The following is a 14,079-nucleotide window of genomic DNA, read 5'->3' as shown; positions in this document are numbered from 1 at the left end:
ATAACATTAGTCTCTTTAAAACAAAATAATTTATGAGTTGGTATTGTTTTGATGGTACAGGAGGATCCGTACCTATAAAAACAAAATACGGTTTTTTATATTACTGATGAAAACCATACGAGGCCAGCACAATAGCACTGCAGATTGGCTCTCACCCAAGGCACAAAACAGCTCGAGCCAAGTGAACTGTGATGCTGATTCAGAGGAGTCTGTTAACCAAAAGAGCAGACCAAATTAAAAAGCAAAAGCAAAACATGAGAATTATTGTGTGATTTTATAAGATTCTCACAGACCTAGGGGTTATTATTTTGTTTGTATCTATTGTGACTTTATGAGTAGTTTACATCTGAAAATCTTGAAGACAGTAATCAGTGTCTATTACATGGGCTGTCTCTCTAGTTCCAGATACCATTACTCTAGAATTAACAGTGTCCAATAGAACTTTCTGTGATATGGAAATGGTCTGTATCTGCATTGTCCAGTATAGTAGCCACATGTGGCTATTGTACTCTTTTGAAATGTGGCTAGTACAGTTGAGGAACTGAATTTTAAGTTTTACTTAATTTTAATAAATTTGCGCTTAAATAGCTACATGTGACTAGTGGCTGTTGTATTGGAAAGCACAACTCTAGAATTCTTCTCCTCATGCCCTGTGTTTATGGCCCTCTGTAATTTGTGTTGTATATGGAGATTATTTCCAACTGCTTGCATTGAAGAATGTTGTCTGATAGTTTACAAAATAGAAGTAGAGTTATTGGATTTGTTTTCAAAGTGTTATAGGTAAGTTTTTCTACTTTTGGAATGTATATTTATTATGTACGTCTCCACTTGGTTTTGTAAAGTACTTGGGACTTACTCAGTATTGAATATTATATATTGTCATGTTTGTTTTAAAGCCAGGAAGCACAAAGGGAAGTACTGAAAATGTGAGGTTGATAAATGTTTAATGGCACAAGTATTACAGAAATGTGTTTTTCATTTAGCTCTGGGTGCTACAGTCACATAGGCTCCATTGGCAGAGTACGTGGCCACCTGCAGGGCTTGGTATCAGGAATAAAAAGCTCAAAACCCCATCTTTGATAGATTTCCAGTCGCCCCTTTATTGTTATCACCCACGCATAGAAAGAGCCGTGAGATTTTCTCCACTGAAGAGTCCTCTGGGCCCTTTCTCCTGCTTTCCCTTACTTCTGTCTTTATGCAGACAGAGAATGCACCAGCAGTACCGATGCACACCTGTCTTGTGCCTAGTGAGGAGAGATGTGGGATCTGTGTGTACAGATACGTGGAGAAAATAGACCATGATTTTGATCTGCTCACTTTGTCATAAGGTGACCACACTACTGCTGCCCTTTACATTCTAGTTCAAAGCCCTTCCCTTTAAAACCTTTATATTTGAATTTTAGTATACTCCTGGCCAGTCCTGGTAACTTCACTTTTTTTAGCCACAGAGAGGCCTTTACTTTTTTGCTTTTATTTTGGTTTCATTTTGGAAAGTCTTATTTTACAATCCTGCTTGTTTAAGCTTTTTTACTCTGTGATCATATTCTATACCGCTCTTACCTGTTCTATGATTCTTGTATTGTGTTCTTCTCCACTGGGAGCTTTCTTTGACATCTGTCCTCTTGGTCCACTGTTAAAAGCTTTTCTTCTGTCTGTTTCTGACTTAAGATATTTTAAGTTAGATTTGCCTTTTTCTCATTTATTTTGTCTTTTCCAACATTTGTTTAACGTAGTTTTTTTTAAAATTCAACAAACATCCTTCATTTTTTTTTTTTTTTTTTTTTGGTAGCATCTGATTGTTTTCTCCCTATCTGGCTTGCTTGAAAATAAAGAAAAACATGTGGTTCAAAGCATTCATTGCCCTAGTAAAGCAATCCAGGATCCTCAGTAATAGAGTGTTCTTAAGAACTTGGTTTTCAGTGAAAGTTATGCTTGGCTTTTAGTCGTAATTCAGTCCGGGGGGCAGGGGGTGGGGGGAATGAAATACGGTCTTATAGCTCTTTAATTTGGAAAAATTATCGCTGGCTTACCATGGCTGATGGCATAATTAGAAGTTTTGTCCAACATTATTATTACCGTGGAGTAAAGAAAAGTTAATGCTGAGTTTCAAGACTTTTGTCCATAAGAGTATTTAAGGATTTCAGTAACTCTAGTGATTATTTATACACATCATTACAAACTTGGTTTCTAGGTTTCCTGGCATGTTGCACCAAATAATGTGGAGAGCTATAGAATGGCGGAAAAACCACAATAAGTAGTTAGGTGCAGGAAAAATATACTTATGGCTAACATTATCTAGATAAATCAGGGTGATAGGGATCCATTTAATTAACAGTTCTCTGAACTTCAGGCACTCCTCAAGGCATCACTATTATAATAGAGTACAGTTATTATATGTAATGTATTATTAGGAGCATTCACTATTTTCAGTTGTATAGAAGCAAGAAGTATGTATTTAGAAGTCCCATCAAAATGACTCTCTAGTTTCTCAGAAAAAGAGACCGCTCATCATTTGTAAAAGTCATTCACAATAGCTCCTTCTGTAATATTGATGTGCATAAGTTGTGGCATTTTGTTAGAGATCAACTGTGGTAAAATACACACATCATAAAATTTGCTGTTTTAACTATTTTTAAATGTACAATTTAGTGGCATTAAGTCCATTTAGTGTATGGTGCAACCGCCACCACTGTCTTCACAGCAAACAGAAACCACCCATTATACAACAGCTCCTTTTCCTCCCCACCCCTCAGTCCTGCGCAACCTCTGTTCTACTTTCTGTCTCAATGAATTTGCCTGTTCTGCGTACCTCATGTAAGTGGAGTCATCATATTGTCCTTTTGTGTCTGGCAGTTTTTGCGTAACATCCTGTCTTCAGGTTGATGTATGTTGTGACACATACAGAATTTGATTCCTTTGAAGGCTGAATGGTAATATCCCATTGTGTGTGTAGGCCACATTTTGTAGCTTCCACCTTCTGACTGGCGTGAGTAATGCGGGTGGCTCGGTATATCGCGTCAGGAGAAGCTCCGTCGGTGGCTTACAGCGCCCTGTAGGACTGCCCGTTAGGACCACATCCACCTCTCTGAGCCCAGTTCTCCCGCTCTTCTCTCCTGCCCTTTCTTCTTTAGTAGACTCCTCTCTGGTTTTTGAACAGGACACGTGCGTTCCTGCTCAGCTTTTGTAGCTCCTTTTTGTGGGTAGAAACTATAATGATCTTCCTCCAAATAAACTTCTAGTTTACTTCTTTCAAAAGTTTTGCCCAGTTGTCTTTTTCAGTGAGGCCTGGCCTGACGAGCTTAAAAGTGCAACACCCCCCAAACCCCTAGGTGTTTTTGTTGTTATTTTTCACCTTGATCTGTTTTTCCCCCATTGTACTTACTTTCTGACATACTGTTTAATTTACTTATTTACTTATAAGTAAATTACTTATTTACTTATAAGTAAATTACTTATATAATTTACTTATATACTAGAATGTATACTGGTAAGGGTAAGGATTTTTATGTGTTGTTGTTGTTGTTTGGGGGTTTTTTGGTCTCTTTTACTCACTAATATGTCTGTATTGCCTTAGAACAGAGCCTGACACTTAGTATTCAATACATATTCATTGAGTTAAGTAATAGGAACCTAAGACTCAACAGTTTTAAAAAGGCAGGTCCCGCTGCTAGGGTACCTCATCTCTCTCTGATGTCTTTCCTGCTGTGCTCCATCGCTGTGAAAGCTAGAATTATGACCCAGGGTTTTTGATTCATCACAGGTTTGATTAACTCACATTATGTAAACTTAGAACTCAGTCCTTCTTGACATTTTTGCATTTAACTTCCATCTTTACATTCTTGCAGAACAATTTGGTGAACATATAAATATTTATAATATACATATACTTAGATGCAACTTATAATTTCTAAAAATCTGATCTATAGAAATATTTCTCACTAGTGTATCGGTTTGCTTGCTGACTTGGAGTTTCATTGCAGTATTATTAAAAAGCAAACAAAATGCAGATGACCTAAATACTTAACAAAAGGAGAGTATTTAGATAAATTTTGATACATCCTTACTATGGAATACAGTGCAGGCATTAAGAAAAGAATGGGGAGAATATGAATATATCTGTGATAGATTGTTAAATAATAACAAGTTATAGAATAGTATATATAGTACAACTGCATTTAAAAAAAAGATTGTGTATATACACAATTGCTGTTTTCAAGAATTCAAGCTGTATTCTGATTGAGATTTAAGTTGATGTCAATCAATAGTGATTTTTAAGTGAGGGAAAGAAGTTACTGAGTAAAAATGGAAAGTAAACAAAAGTAAAAGGCCTCTTCATCCATACCGTACACTGCCTCTATCTAATATCACATCTGTAGACAAAATGGAAAGCTTATCATTAGCTTCTTTGACTCTAAGGAAATGTTCATTGTGTGTATATTCTATTTAATTAATTCATAGACTAATTTTTTTTCAGGTTCGATCTGGGGCCAACGTTCTAATCTGTGGTCCAAATGGCTGTGGAAAGAGTTCACTTTTCCGTGTTCTTGGTGAAGTAAGTAAAAACTGGCCTTAGGATTTTGCAGTCTTGCTTTGCCTTATCATCTATACCACATTGTGAAATTTACAACTGTTCCTCTTCCTCTGCTTTTATAGTTATGGCCTCTTTTTGGAGGACGTCTAACTAAACCTGAGAGAGGAAAGTTATTTTATGTTCCTCAGGTAAGACCTTGCTTGAGCTATTTTATAATCTTTGGTTTAAAGATCCTTTGTTTTTAATAAGTTTACTCTAATGATTTTTGCTCTTTTACTATCAGAGACCTTATATGACCCTTGGAACACTTCGAGACCAAGTGATATATCCAGATGGAAAGGAAGATCAGAAAAAGAAGGGGATTTCTGACCTCGTAAGGAAATGTTTATATACTAGATTTACTGAAAACACTCCATTTCAGAGTCTTTATCTTAATCAATTAAGTATTTTAGATGCCAAGTGGTTAATCCTAACCTTTTATAAAGACTTCTAAAACTTTATCAATAATTATAACTTTACAGGTTGTGGTAAGATGTTAACCATTTTGCTTAAATATGACTGTTGAATGTTTAACGTCATCTTTACACTATTATTTGTTTCCCCATTGTCCTCATCCCTTAATTATGCACAATAATGTTATTCTTTTTAAGCGGCTAGGTTTATTTTGTCAAAATTACTATATATAGGAAATAAAAGAGTTTTTGGTTTACCTTTCACATTCTTTGGTGAAATGTACCTTTTTTAGTGATATTGGCAATAGAATTATAGCAATTCTAGTTTCAAAAATGAAGCAAGACAGAGAATGTCTGTTTATATTAAACACGATTCCATCTTTAATCATTTTGCTGAAAGGTGCTGAAGGAATACTTAGATAATGTCCAGTTGAGTCACATCCTTGAACGTGAAGGTGGCTGGGACAGTGTTCAGGACTGGATGGATGTGCTGAGTGGTGGAGAGAAGCAGAGGATGGCGGTAAGTGCGCTCTGAGGACCCTGCGCGGCAGTGCAGCTGCCTGCGTGAAGTCCACTCCTAGAATCCAGCATTGTGATAATCAAGGCATACCGTTTTATTAATCTTTTTATTTATCGATGATAATGGTATAGTTGTTTATATGATAACAAAAGAATAATTTGCATGTAAATTTAGAGTTCTGAAAAATTCATAAATATTCCCTTGAAAGGAAAAGATGCAGATCCAATTATATACCATTAATCTGTTTTTCTAAAAGTTAGGGGAACTTTGTAGCACATTGGTCCTGGTTGGGTTGTGAGATCCCTTTTAGTACTTTTTTCCCTGTAGACATCTCTTTGTCTTACTCAGGCTCTTCTCTCTAAAGTAACTGAAGGTGTTAGAGATGTTAATTTTATTTTCTTTTTATTCTTTGTTCTGTTCTTGCCCTTTCCCTCTATCATTATATGTATTCTTGTTTCAGAGCTCAATATTTACTAAAAGTTACTTAGAATTTCAAAAATTTCCTAATATAAGAATATAAAGAAACATTTGAAAGGAATTATTTTAATTTTTCTATAATTGACTAAACTTATCCCAATCCAACATGGCTATAAAACACAGCATATTAAAGAGTGATTCGTGGAGTCCTCTGTAAAGAGGGATAACTTTTAAAGAGTCATTTTCTAACTAGTACCATAATTTGAGCAGATCCAGAGGAATTTTGGAGGGAGGGAGTGTAAATTTTGTGTAAATTAGGGAAAACCGTAGCCAAGGAAACCTAGCAAAAGAGTTGACGTATTGCTAAATTGCTTACTCTTTATCTTCGGGTTATATTCAGCCTTATGGTTACCTCCCACTCTGTGAGGAACGTTTTGCATGTTGTTTTCCCCTAATTTATACCCATTCTTTATGAACTTAATATCAACCTAATATTGTGATTCATTTGGCTAGTGCTATAAGATGAAATTAATCTAGACTGATGAATAAATCATGAACAGAAGAGAGATATCAGCCATTCTCAAGGTAGATATTGGGCTGGAGGAGTGAGAATTTGAAGTGATTGGGCATTGAGTGATTGGGTGACATGTCTCTTTCCTTCATTACACTCATTTGGGTCCGGCACCATCAGCCAGGGTTGCTCCAAATAATATTATAGATTGGTCTGCTTTATTTCTTTGACTCATAGTCATCTTTTCTGCTCCACTATTCTTTCTTTAATATTTATTTGGCTGCATGGGGTCTGAGTTGCAGCAAACAGGATCTTTAGTCACAGCATGAAGGATCTTTTTTTAAGTTGCAGCATGCCAGCTCTTAGTTGTGGTGTGTGAGGTCTAGTTCCCTGCTCAGGGATAGAACCTGAGCCCCGTGCATTGGGAACGTGAAGTTTTAGCCACTGGACCGCCAGGGAAGTCCCTCTGCTCCACTATTCCTTCCTCTTCCTCTTTAGTGGTTTTTTTTAAATGAAAAAGTATATATGATAGAAAAGTTGAAATATTTATAAAAGTATGAAGAAAGGCCCAAAGCCTCTTACCAGAGATTCCACTGTCATAAGATTTTTAGTGTTTTTTAAAGTCCATTTTGTAATTATTTCTTTTACATTATTGACAGTTGTTCCCATTCCTCAAACTCACTGAGATCTCTCTAATATTGACCCATTCCTTTTCTACAATTGATCAGTTCCCTTTTGACTCTGCCTTCTTTCCTATCCAGCAGACTTAATAATCCAGGCCCTGGCACATGGGAGGTACACAGGAGATATTTCTTAAATGAACAAATGATCTCTTCCCTTAACTTCCTTTTTCACTTTTTGTTTTCTGATATTATTTAAATACTGACCCAAGAGCAGTTGTCTGCCTTGGCATTTTTGTGCATGGGCTTCTGAGCACTGCTGGAAAAAAAGTCAGAGAAAGAGATGGATTGCTGCCACTGCACCTCCATGGTTTCCAGTCTTACAGGCACTCACAGCATGTCTTGGCAGTCATTTTACTGATTTTTGTCCCTCTGTCTCATTTTTCATGATAATCATATGAGAACTACCAGTTTCAGGCTTTCTTCCCCATTATTACCCCACTGCTCTCAGCAGAATAACTCACCTCCTGTTCCTTAAAGAAAAAAGAGAAGCTGTTATTTCAGTTAAGAAACAGCTAATTTTTATTGAGTGCTTAATAGGTGATAGGCAATATGCCAAGCACTTTACACAGGTTATCTCACTTCGTTCTCTCAGCAGTTCTGTGAGATGAGAGCTATGAGAGTCCCATTCCACAGAGGGAATAGAACTGTAGAACAGTTAAGTGGCTTGCCAGGCAAAGATATCTAGTAAATGTTACAGCTGGTAGAAGGTGGTGGGTGGCTTGCAGTATGACTGCAGTGTTCATAGTCTTCAAAATCTCCTTGTACTGCAATACCAAGTGGCTAACCACATAGTAGGAGAGAGAAAGACACACGATGAGAAAATTTCCGTATAGTGTGATAAGTGTGGAGACAAAGGAATGCAGAGCATTCCTTGGGAACGCAGAGGAGGGGCATTTGAATGCTTTCAAATAACCACTACTCTTAATAACTTTGCACTGGGCTGTCCTGAACTCCTGTTTCCTCTATTTGTGAAGGATATGTCATCCTTCCTCTTGAGAAAGCCTAAGTAGGCTAACTGTTTCCATCTGTGTTTTTGGACCCTCCCTCCTCCAACTTTTATCACATCCCTTTCCTTCGGTTCTGTACCACCCTGACACACACACCCACCTATATTTAATTTCTTCTAGTTCTCTTTCAGAAAGATAGTTTCAGGTCTCTGTGATCTAAAAACCAAACTCTCTCCCTTAACCAAAGGTCCCAGGTTGTCTATACCTTTCATTTTCTGCACAGCTGAACTTCTTGATAGTCTGTCGTTGCAGTTTCCCCTTCCTCACCCTTTATAAATAAAGTGTAAACTCCCAAGAAGGCTGTTTTGGTTATTCATTGATCAAATATTTGAATATCTGCTATACTATGCAGGTGTTAGGTATGCAGTAGTCATTAAAATGGAATCTTGGCTTTTGTGAGTATTACAGCCTAAGGGATAGATGAAGAAACAGACAGTGTAGTTTATGCTGTGTGAAGAACTACAGAGATGTTACAAAAGGGATCCACCTGGGTTGGGAGGGATCAGGTAGGTTTGTCTGAGGTGACGTTAAGCAGAAGTTTGAATGATACAAGAAGCAGAATGAGGTGTTTGAGACAGGAGGAAAGTGACATGTTCCAAGCCTCTGAGGCCTGTGACAACTTGTCTCCTGGTCGTTGAGAGGAGATGATGGTGCTGGAATGTTGAGGTTAGCGAGTGAGTAGGAATAAGGTTGTGCAGCATCTTGTAGGTCATGGTAAGGGGTTTGGATTTTATTCTAAGCAAAATGGAAAGTCATTGAAGGGTTTTAAGTAGAAGAATGAAATTCTCACATTTCTGGAAGATCATCTCTGATTACATGGAGAATTAAAGAGGCACAAAGGAGGAAGCAGGAGGCTATTTGTGGTTATCCAGGCAGAAGATTGCGCATGATTGTAAGCTGCGGGAAAGTGAGTAGACGTCACAGGGCTGACTTGGACTAAAAATGGGGCTGGGGGTTGAGGAGGGGAACAAGGAGGACTGACAGCTTTCTAGCTTGAGCAGCTGCTCTGAAGTGTTCACTATGGGGTGGAGGAAATGGATGAATGGATTTAAGGGGGAAATCTAGAAAATCCATTGAGTTTTAGATGTTTAAAGTCTGTGAGTCCTGTAAGATACCCAAATAGAAAGATTAAATAGGAATTTGTATGTATCAACCTGGAAATTAGAACAGAGGCATTGGTGGGAGAGATATTTGGGGGAGTTTACAAATGTAAATAATATTTAAAATCATGAGACTTGAAAAGATCACTCAGAGAAACAAAATAGGAAAAAGAGAAGAGAGCCTAGAAATTAACCCTCAGGGGCCCCAACATTTAATGGTCCAGCAGAAGAGAAAATGCTGGAAAAGGAACTTGAGAAAACAGCTTAAGACACTTGAAACTCCATGGTCTCACTCTCACTTTCTCAAGGAGGGAATGATTACCTGAGTTCAGTGTTGCAGAGAAGATAAATTGGGCAAGGATAGAAAGTGCCCACTTTATATCATCGAGATTGGTGTCAGGAGGCAGGTGACAATTTGGAATATCTGTTAGACAATGGGTCGGGATAAATAATTCCTGGAAAATAAAATACATATGGAAAATAAACAGCAACATGTTCAGCATTCCTGCTAATCAAAGAAATGTTAAACTCTAAGTCTTGATGTTAATTTTCCCTTATAAAATTTGCATAGACTTTTAAAAATGAGCATGCCCAATATTGACCACAGGGGTATATACAACATGTGCACTCAGACATGATTGGTAGGAGTATAAATTGGCAACTTAATATTAGTTGGCATTACTTAAGCAACAGACTGCTTAAAAATAGTCAGTTTTTGCATCTGAGTTATCTATAGTCTGAATTCTACGATTTCATTAAAATGTGTATCCTCTAATCTTGTCTAGAGAATTTTTTACTATTAATTTAAAACTCAACTTCATCTCCTATCAGCTTTTGCTTTACTCTTAACAGCATTTCCCATGTGTTACATTTTTCCCTTTGCTTGGGAAGACAATAAAGCAATCAAGTTTCTTTATGTTGTTTTTGTTTCTGAGAAGTAGATTTTTTTGAATTAGAATATGTTTCCTTTTTTGTTTACATATATGTAAACATATAGAATTACATAGAATATAAATGCCTATTTAATTTAAAGTAAATCTGTTTTAGCTTGCTTATTCAGTAGTGTGATATTTGATTATACAGAGTATTTCCTTTCATGCTTCAGATGGCAAGATTATTTTATCATAAGCCCCAGTTTGCTATTTTGGATGAATGTACAAGTGCAGTTAGTGTGGATGTGGAAGACTACATTTACAGTCATTGTCGAAAGGTAAGTGTGATAAATTCTCAGTCCCTGCTCCCAGTTTACTGTGTCCAACCAAATATCTATCCAAAGAGAAGATTCCAAGTTATGAAGTGACACAATTACTATCAAAGGAAGGTACCTTGCTTTAATAAAGATTTTAAACTGATAAATAGATACGAGTAGAAGAGAAAATTGTCAGTGAGTTCTGTATATAATTCTTTTTAGCCATGTGTTAGATATAAAATAAATATTTAAATTTTTTCCCCTTTTATCTCATTCCCTATCCTCGGTGTTAATAAACTGATCTTTTCTTAATTTGTTCCATTAGCTTTACCTAAACATTGTTTGTTTTTTTATAAAGAAAATTTTTAAAAAATTTAATTAAAAAAAAATGGCTAATTATTTGGCAACTTTTTAATGTATCTATTTTTTTTGTCTGGCCTGGTCAATATTTACCAAGGCTTCTTTTATTTTTTTATTTTTTTTAATATTCAACTATTATTTATTTATTGATGATTTATGCATGAAAAATACCAGAGATATCAAAAGGCATTTTAAATTTGTCCCATGATCCTGGACTAATCAAGAAGTAACACTACAGATCCTCTATCTTTTAGCTTATTTCCTTTTTTTTTTTTTTTTGTTCATGTTTTATTTTATTTTATTTTATTTTTAATTTATTTTTTTTAATTTTTCAGTGGGTTTTGTCATACATTGATATGAATCAGCCATAGAGTTACACGAATTCCCCATCCCGGTCTCCCATCCCACCTCCCTCTCCACCCGATTCCTCTGGGTCTTCCCAGCCCACCAGGCCCGAACACTTGACTCATGCTTCCCACCTGGGCTGGTGATCTGTTTCACCACAGATAATATACATGCTGTTCTTTCGAAACATCCCACCCTCCCCTTCTCCCACAGAGTTCAAAAGTCTGTTCTGTACTTCTGCATCTCTTCTTCTGCCCTGCATATAGGGCCATCGTTACCATCTTTCTAAATTCCGTATATATGTGTTAGTATACTGTAATGTTCTTTATCTTTCTGGCTTACTTCACTGTGTATAATGGGCTCCAGTTTCATCCATCTACCATATGACCCAGCAATACCACTTCTGGGCATACACACTGAGGAATCCAGATCTGAAAGAGACACGTGCACCCCAATGTTCATCGCAGCACTGTTTATAATAGCCAGGACATGGAAGCAACCTAGATGCCCATCAGCAGATGAATGGATAAGGAAGCTGTGGTACATATATACCATGGAATATTATGCAGCCGTTAAAAAGAATTCATTTGAATCAGTTCTAATGAGATGGATGAAACCCAAGGCTTCTTTTAGTATAGTAGCCTTTTTTTTCTTTTAATCCATTTATCTATACAGATTTTCAGATTTAAAGGTATTAAGAGGTGTTTGTGGAATTCTCTTATACATAAACAATGTAGTCTCTATTTGATTAGTGACTTAGAAGCTCCATGCAGTTTCCTCTTGTATCTAGCTGTAGGCTGCAAGTCCCCATAAAATATGCAATTCTCCTGTGTATAGATTCCATTTAAAAGAAAAAAAATTCCTGTGGGGCCCCCAGTTGATAAATTGTATTACTTTAATGGCACTTGAAAATGGATAAACATGAAATGAGGTATGAACTTAAAACTCATTTACAGCTACAAAACCAATACAATCTTACAAATTAAGTACAGAAGAAATTTTAAAACACAGTTTCAAAATTGCAGCATTAGAAAGACATTTGATACTATTATGCTGAAACTAAACTACTAGTTTGGATTTAATGTGAGATACAAATATAATATGAGGTCCAGATCTTATGTTTTGAAATTTGCTTGTGTATTTTGACTTAAGTAATTCTCTAATAAAGAATGCCTTCATTCAGTTGAGATCTGATCTGATTATTTTACAATTATGAGAAATAATATCTGAAATAAGCTTTTTTTTTTTTTTTTTTTTTTTTTTTAATATTATTTTATTAGTTGGAGGCCAATCACTTTACAACATTTCAGTGGGTTTTGTCATACATTGACATGAATCAGCCATATAGTTACATGTATTCCCCATCCCGATCCCCCCTCCCACCTCCCTCCCCACCCGACTCCTCAGGGTCCTCCCAGTGCACCAGGCCCGAGCACCTGACTCATGTATCCCACCTGGGCTGGTGGTCCGTTTCACCATAGATAATATACATGCTGTTCTTTCAAAACATCCCACCCTCACGTTCTCCCCCAGAGTTCAAAAGTCTGTTCTGTATTTCTGTGTCTCTTTTTCTGTTTTGCATATAGGGTTATCGCCACCATCTATCTAAATTCCGTATATATGTGTTAGTATACTGTAATGTTCTTTATCTTTCTGACTTACTTCACTCTGTATAATGGGCTCCAGTTTCATCCATCTCATTAGAACTGATTCAAATGAATTCTTTTTAACGGCTGAGTAATATTCCATGGTGTATATGTACCACAGCTTCCTTATCCATTCATCTGCTGATGGGCATCTAGGTTGCTTCCGTGTCCTGGCTATTATAAACAGTGCTGCGATGAACATTGGGGTGCACGTGTCTCTTTCAGATCTGGATTCCTCAGTGTGTATGCCCAGAAGTGGTATTGCTGGGTCATATGGCAGTTCTATTTCCAGTTTTTTAAGAAATCTCCACACTGTTTTCCATAGTGGCTGTACTAGTTTGCATTCCCACCAACAGTGTAAGAGGGTTCCCTTTTCTCCACACCCTCTCCAGCATTTATTGCTTGTAGACTTTTGGATAGCAGCCATCCTGACTGGCGTGTAATGGTACCTCATTGTGGTTTTGATTTGCATTTCTCTGATGATGAGTGATGTTGAGCATCTTTTCATGTGTTTGTTAGCCATCTGTATGTCTTCTTTGGAGAAATGTCTGTTTAGTTCTTTGGCCCATTTTTTGATTGGGTCGTTTATTTTTCTGGAATTGAGCTTCAGGAGTTGCTTGTATATTTTTGAGATTAATCCTTTGTCTGTTTCCTCATTTGTTATTATTTTCTCCCAATCTGAGGGCTGTCTTTTCACCTTACTTATAGTTTCCTTTGTTGTGCAAAAGCTTTTAATTTTCATTAAGTCCCATTTGTTTATTTTTGCTTTTATTTCCAATATTCTGGGAGGTGGGTCATAGAAGATCTTGCTGTGATTTATGTCGGAGAGTGTTTTGCCTATGTTCTCCTCTAGGAGTTTTATAGTTTCTGGTCTTACATTTTTTTTTGAAATAAGCTTTTAAAAATCACATCTGTGTTGCACCATTGAAATATATGTTTTATTAATTACTGACAGTATACTTGTCATGCAGTTTCTGACCTGTCTGATAACCTTTCCTTTGGCACCCGAACTTACTACACATTAAAAGTTTTAAGTGATACCAGTTTAAGTCATCACATGGTACCAGCAGAAGTGTATACACGAACTTGGACACTTAAATCTCATGATAGAAGTGATAAGAAGAATATACTTACCCAAATTCTTTTTAATTATCAAAATGAAAATAAGATTTGGAACTCATGGTGGAGATTTCCTGGTACCCTAGCATGTTTCTCAGCCTCGAGAGACCTATGTTGAGAAACAGTGATCCTAGAGCAGGGTTGCTCAGTCTCAGCACTACTGACATTTTTGGGGTGGATTATTATTAGTTGTGGGAGG

The 14,079-nt window shown here is 36.7% G+C and overlaps 1 protein-coding gene across 1 annotated transcript in view; it reads left to right on the top strand.

Annotated features, from left to right (window-relative positions):
- Positions 1-14,079, top strand: part of ABCD3 (ATP binding cassette subfamily D member 3) — a 78,622-nt gene that overhangs the window by 60,048 nt on the left and 4,495 nt on the right. Inside the window, exons 17-21 of the mRNA XM_065908414.1 lie at positions 4,475-4,552; positions 4,654-4,719; positions 4,815-4,904; positions 5,384-5,503; positions 10,327-10,431. Coding sequence (XP_065764486.1) covers positions 4,475-4,552; positions 4,654-4,719; positions 4,815-4,904; positions 5,384-5,503; positions 10,327-10,431 — 459 coding nt within the window. The remainder of the gene's footprint in view (positions 1-4,474; positions 4,553-4,653; positions 4,720-4,814; positions 4,905-5,383; positions 5,504-10,326; positions 10,432-14,079) is intronic.

The sequence above is a fragment of the Muntiacus reevesi genome, chromosome 1 (genome assembly GCF_963930625.1).
Source record: "Muntiacus reevesi chromosome 1, mMunRee1.1, whole genome shotgun sequence".
Lineage (NCBI taxonomy): Eukaryota > Metazoa > Chordata > Mammalia > Artiodactyla > Cervidae > Muntiacus > Muntiacus reevesi.
This window is presented reverse-complemented; position numbering and strand designations above follow the sequence as displayed.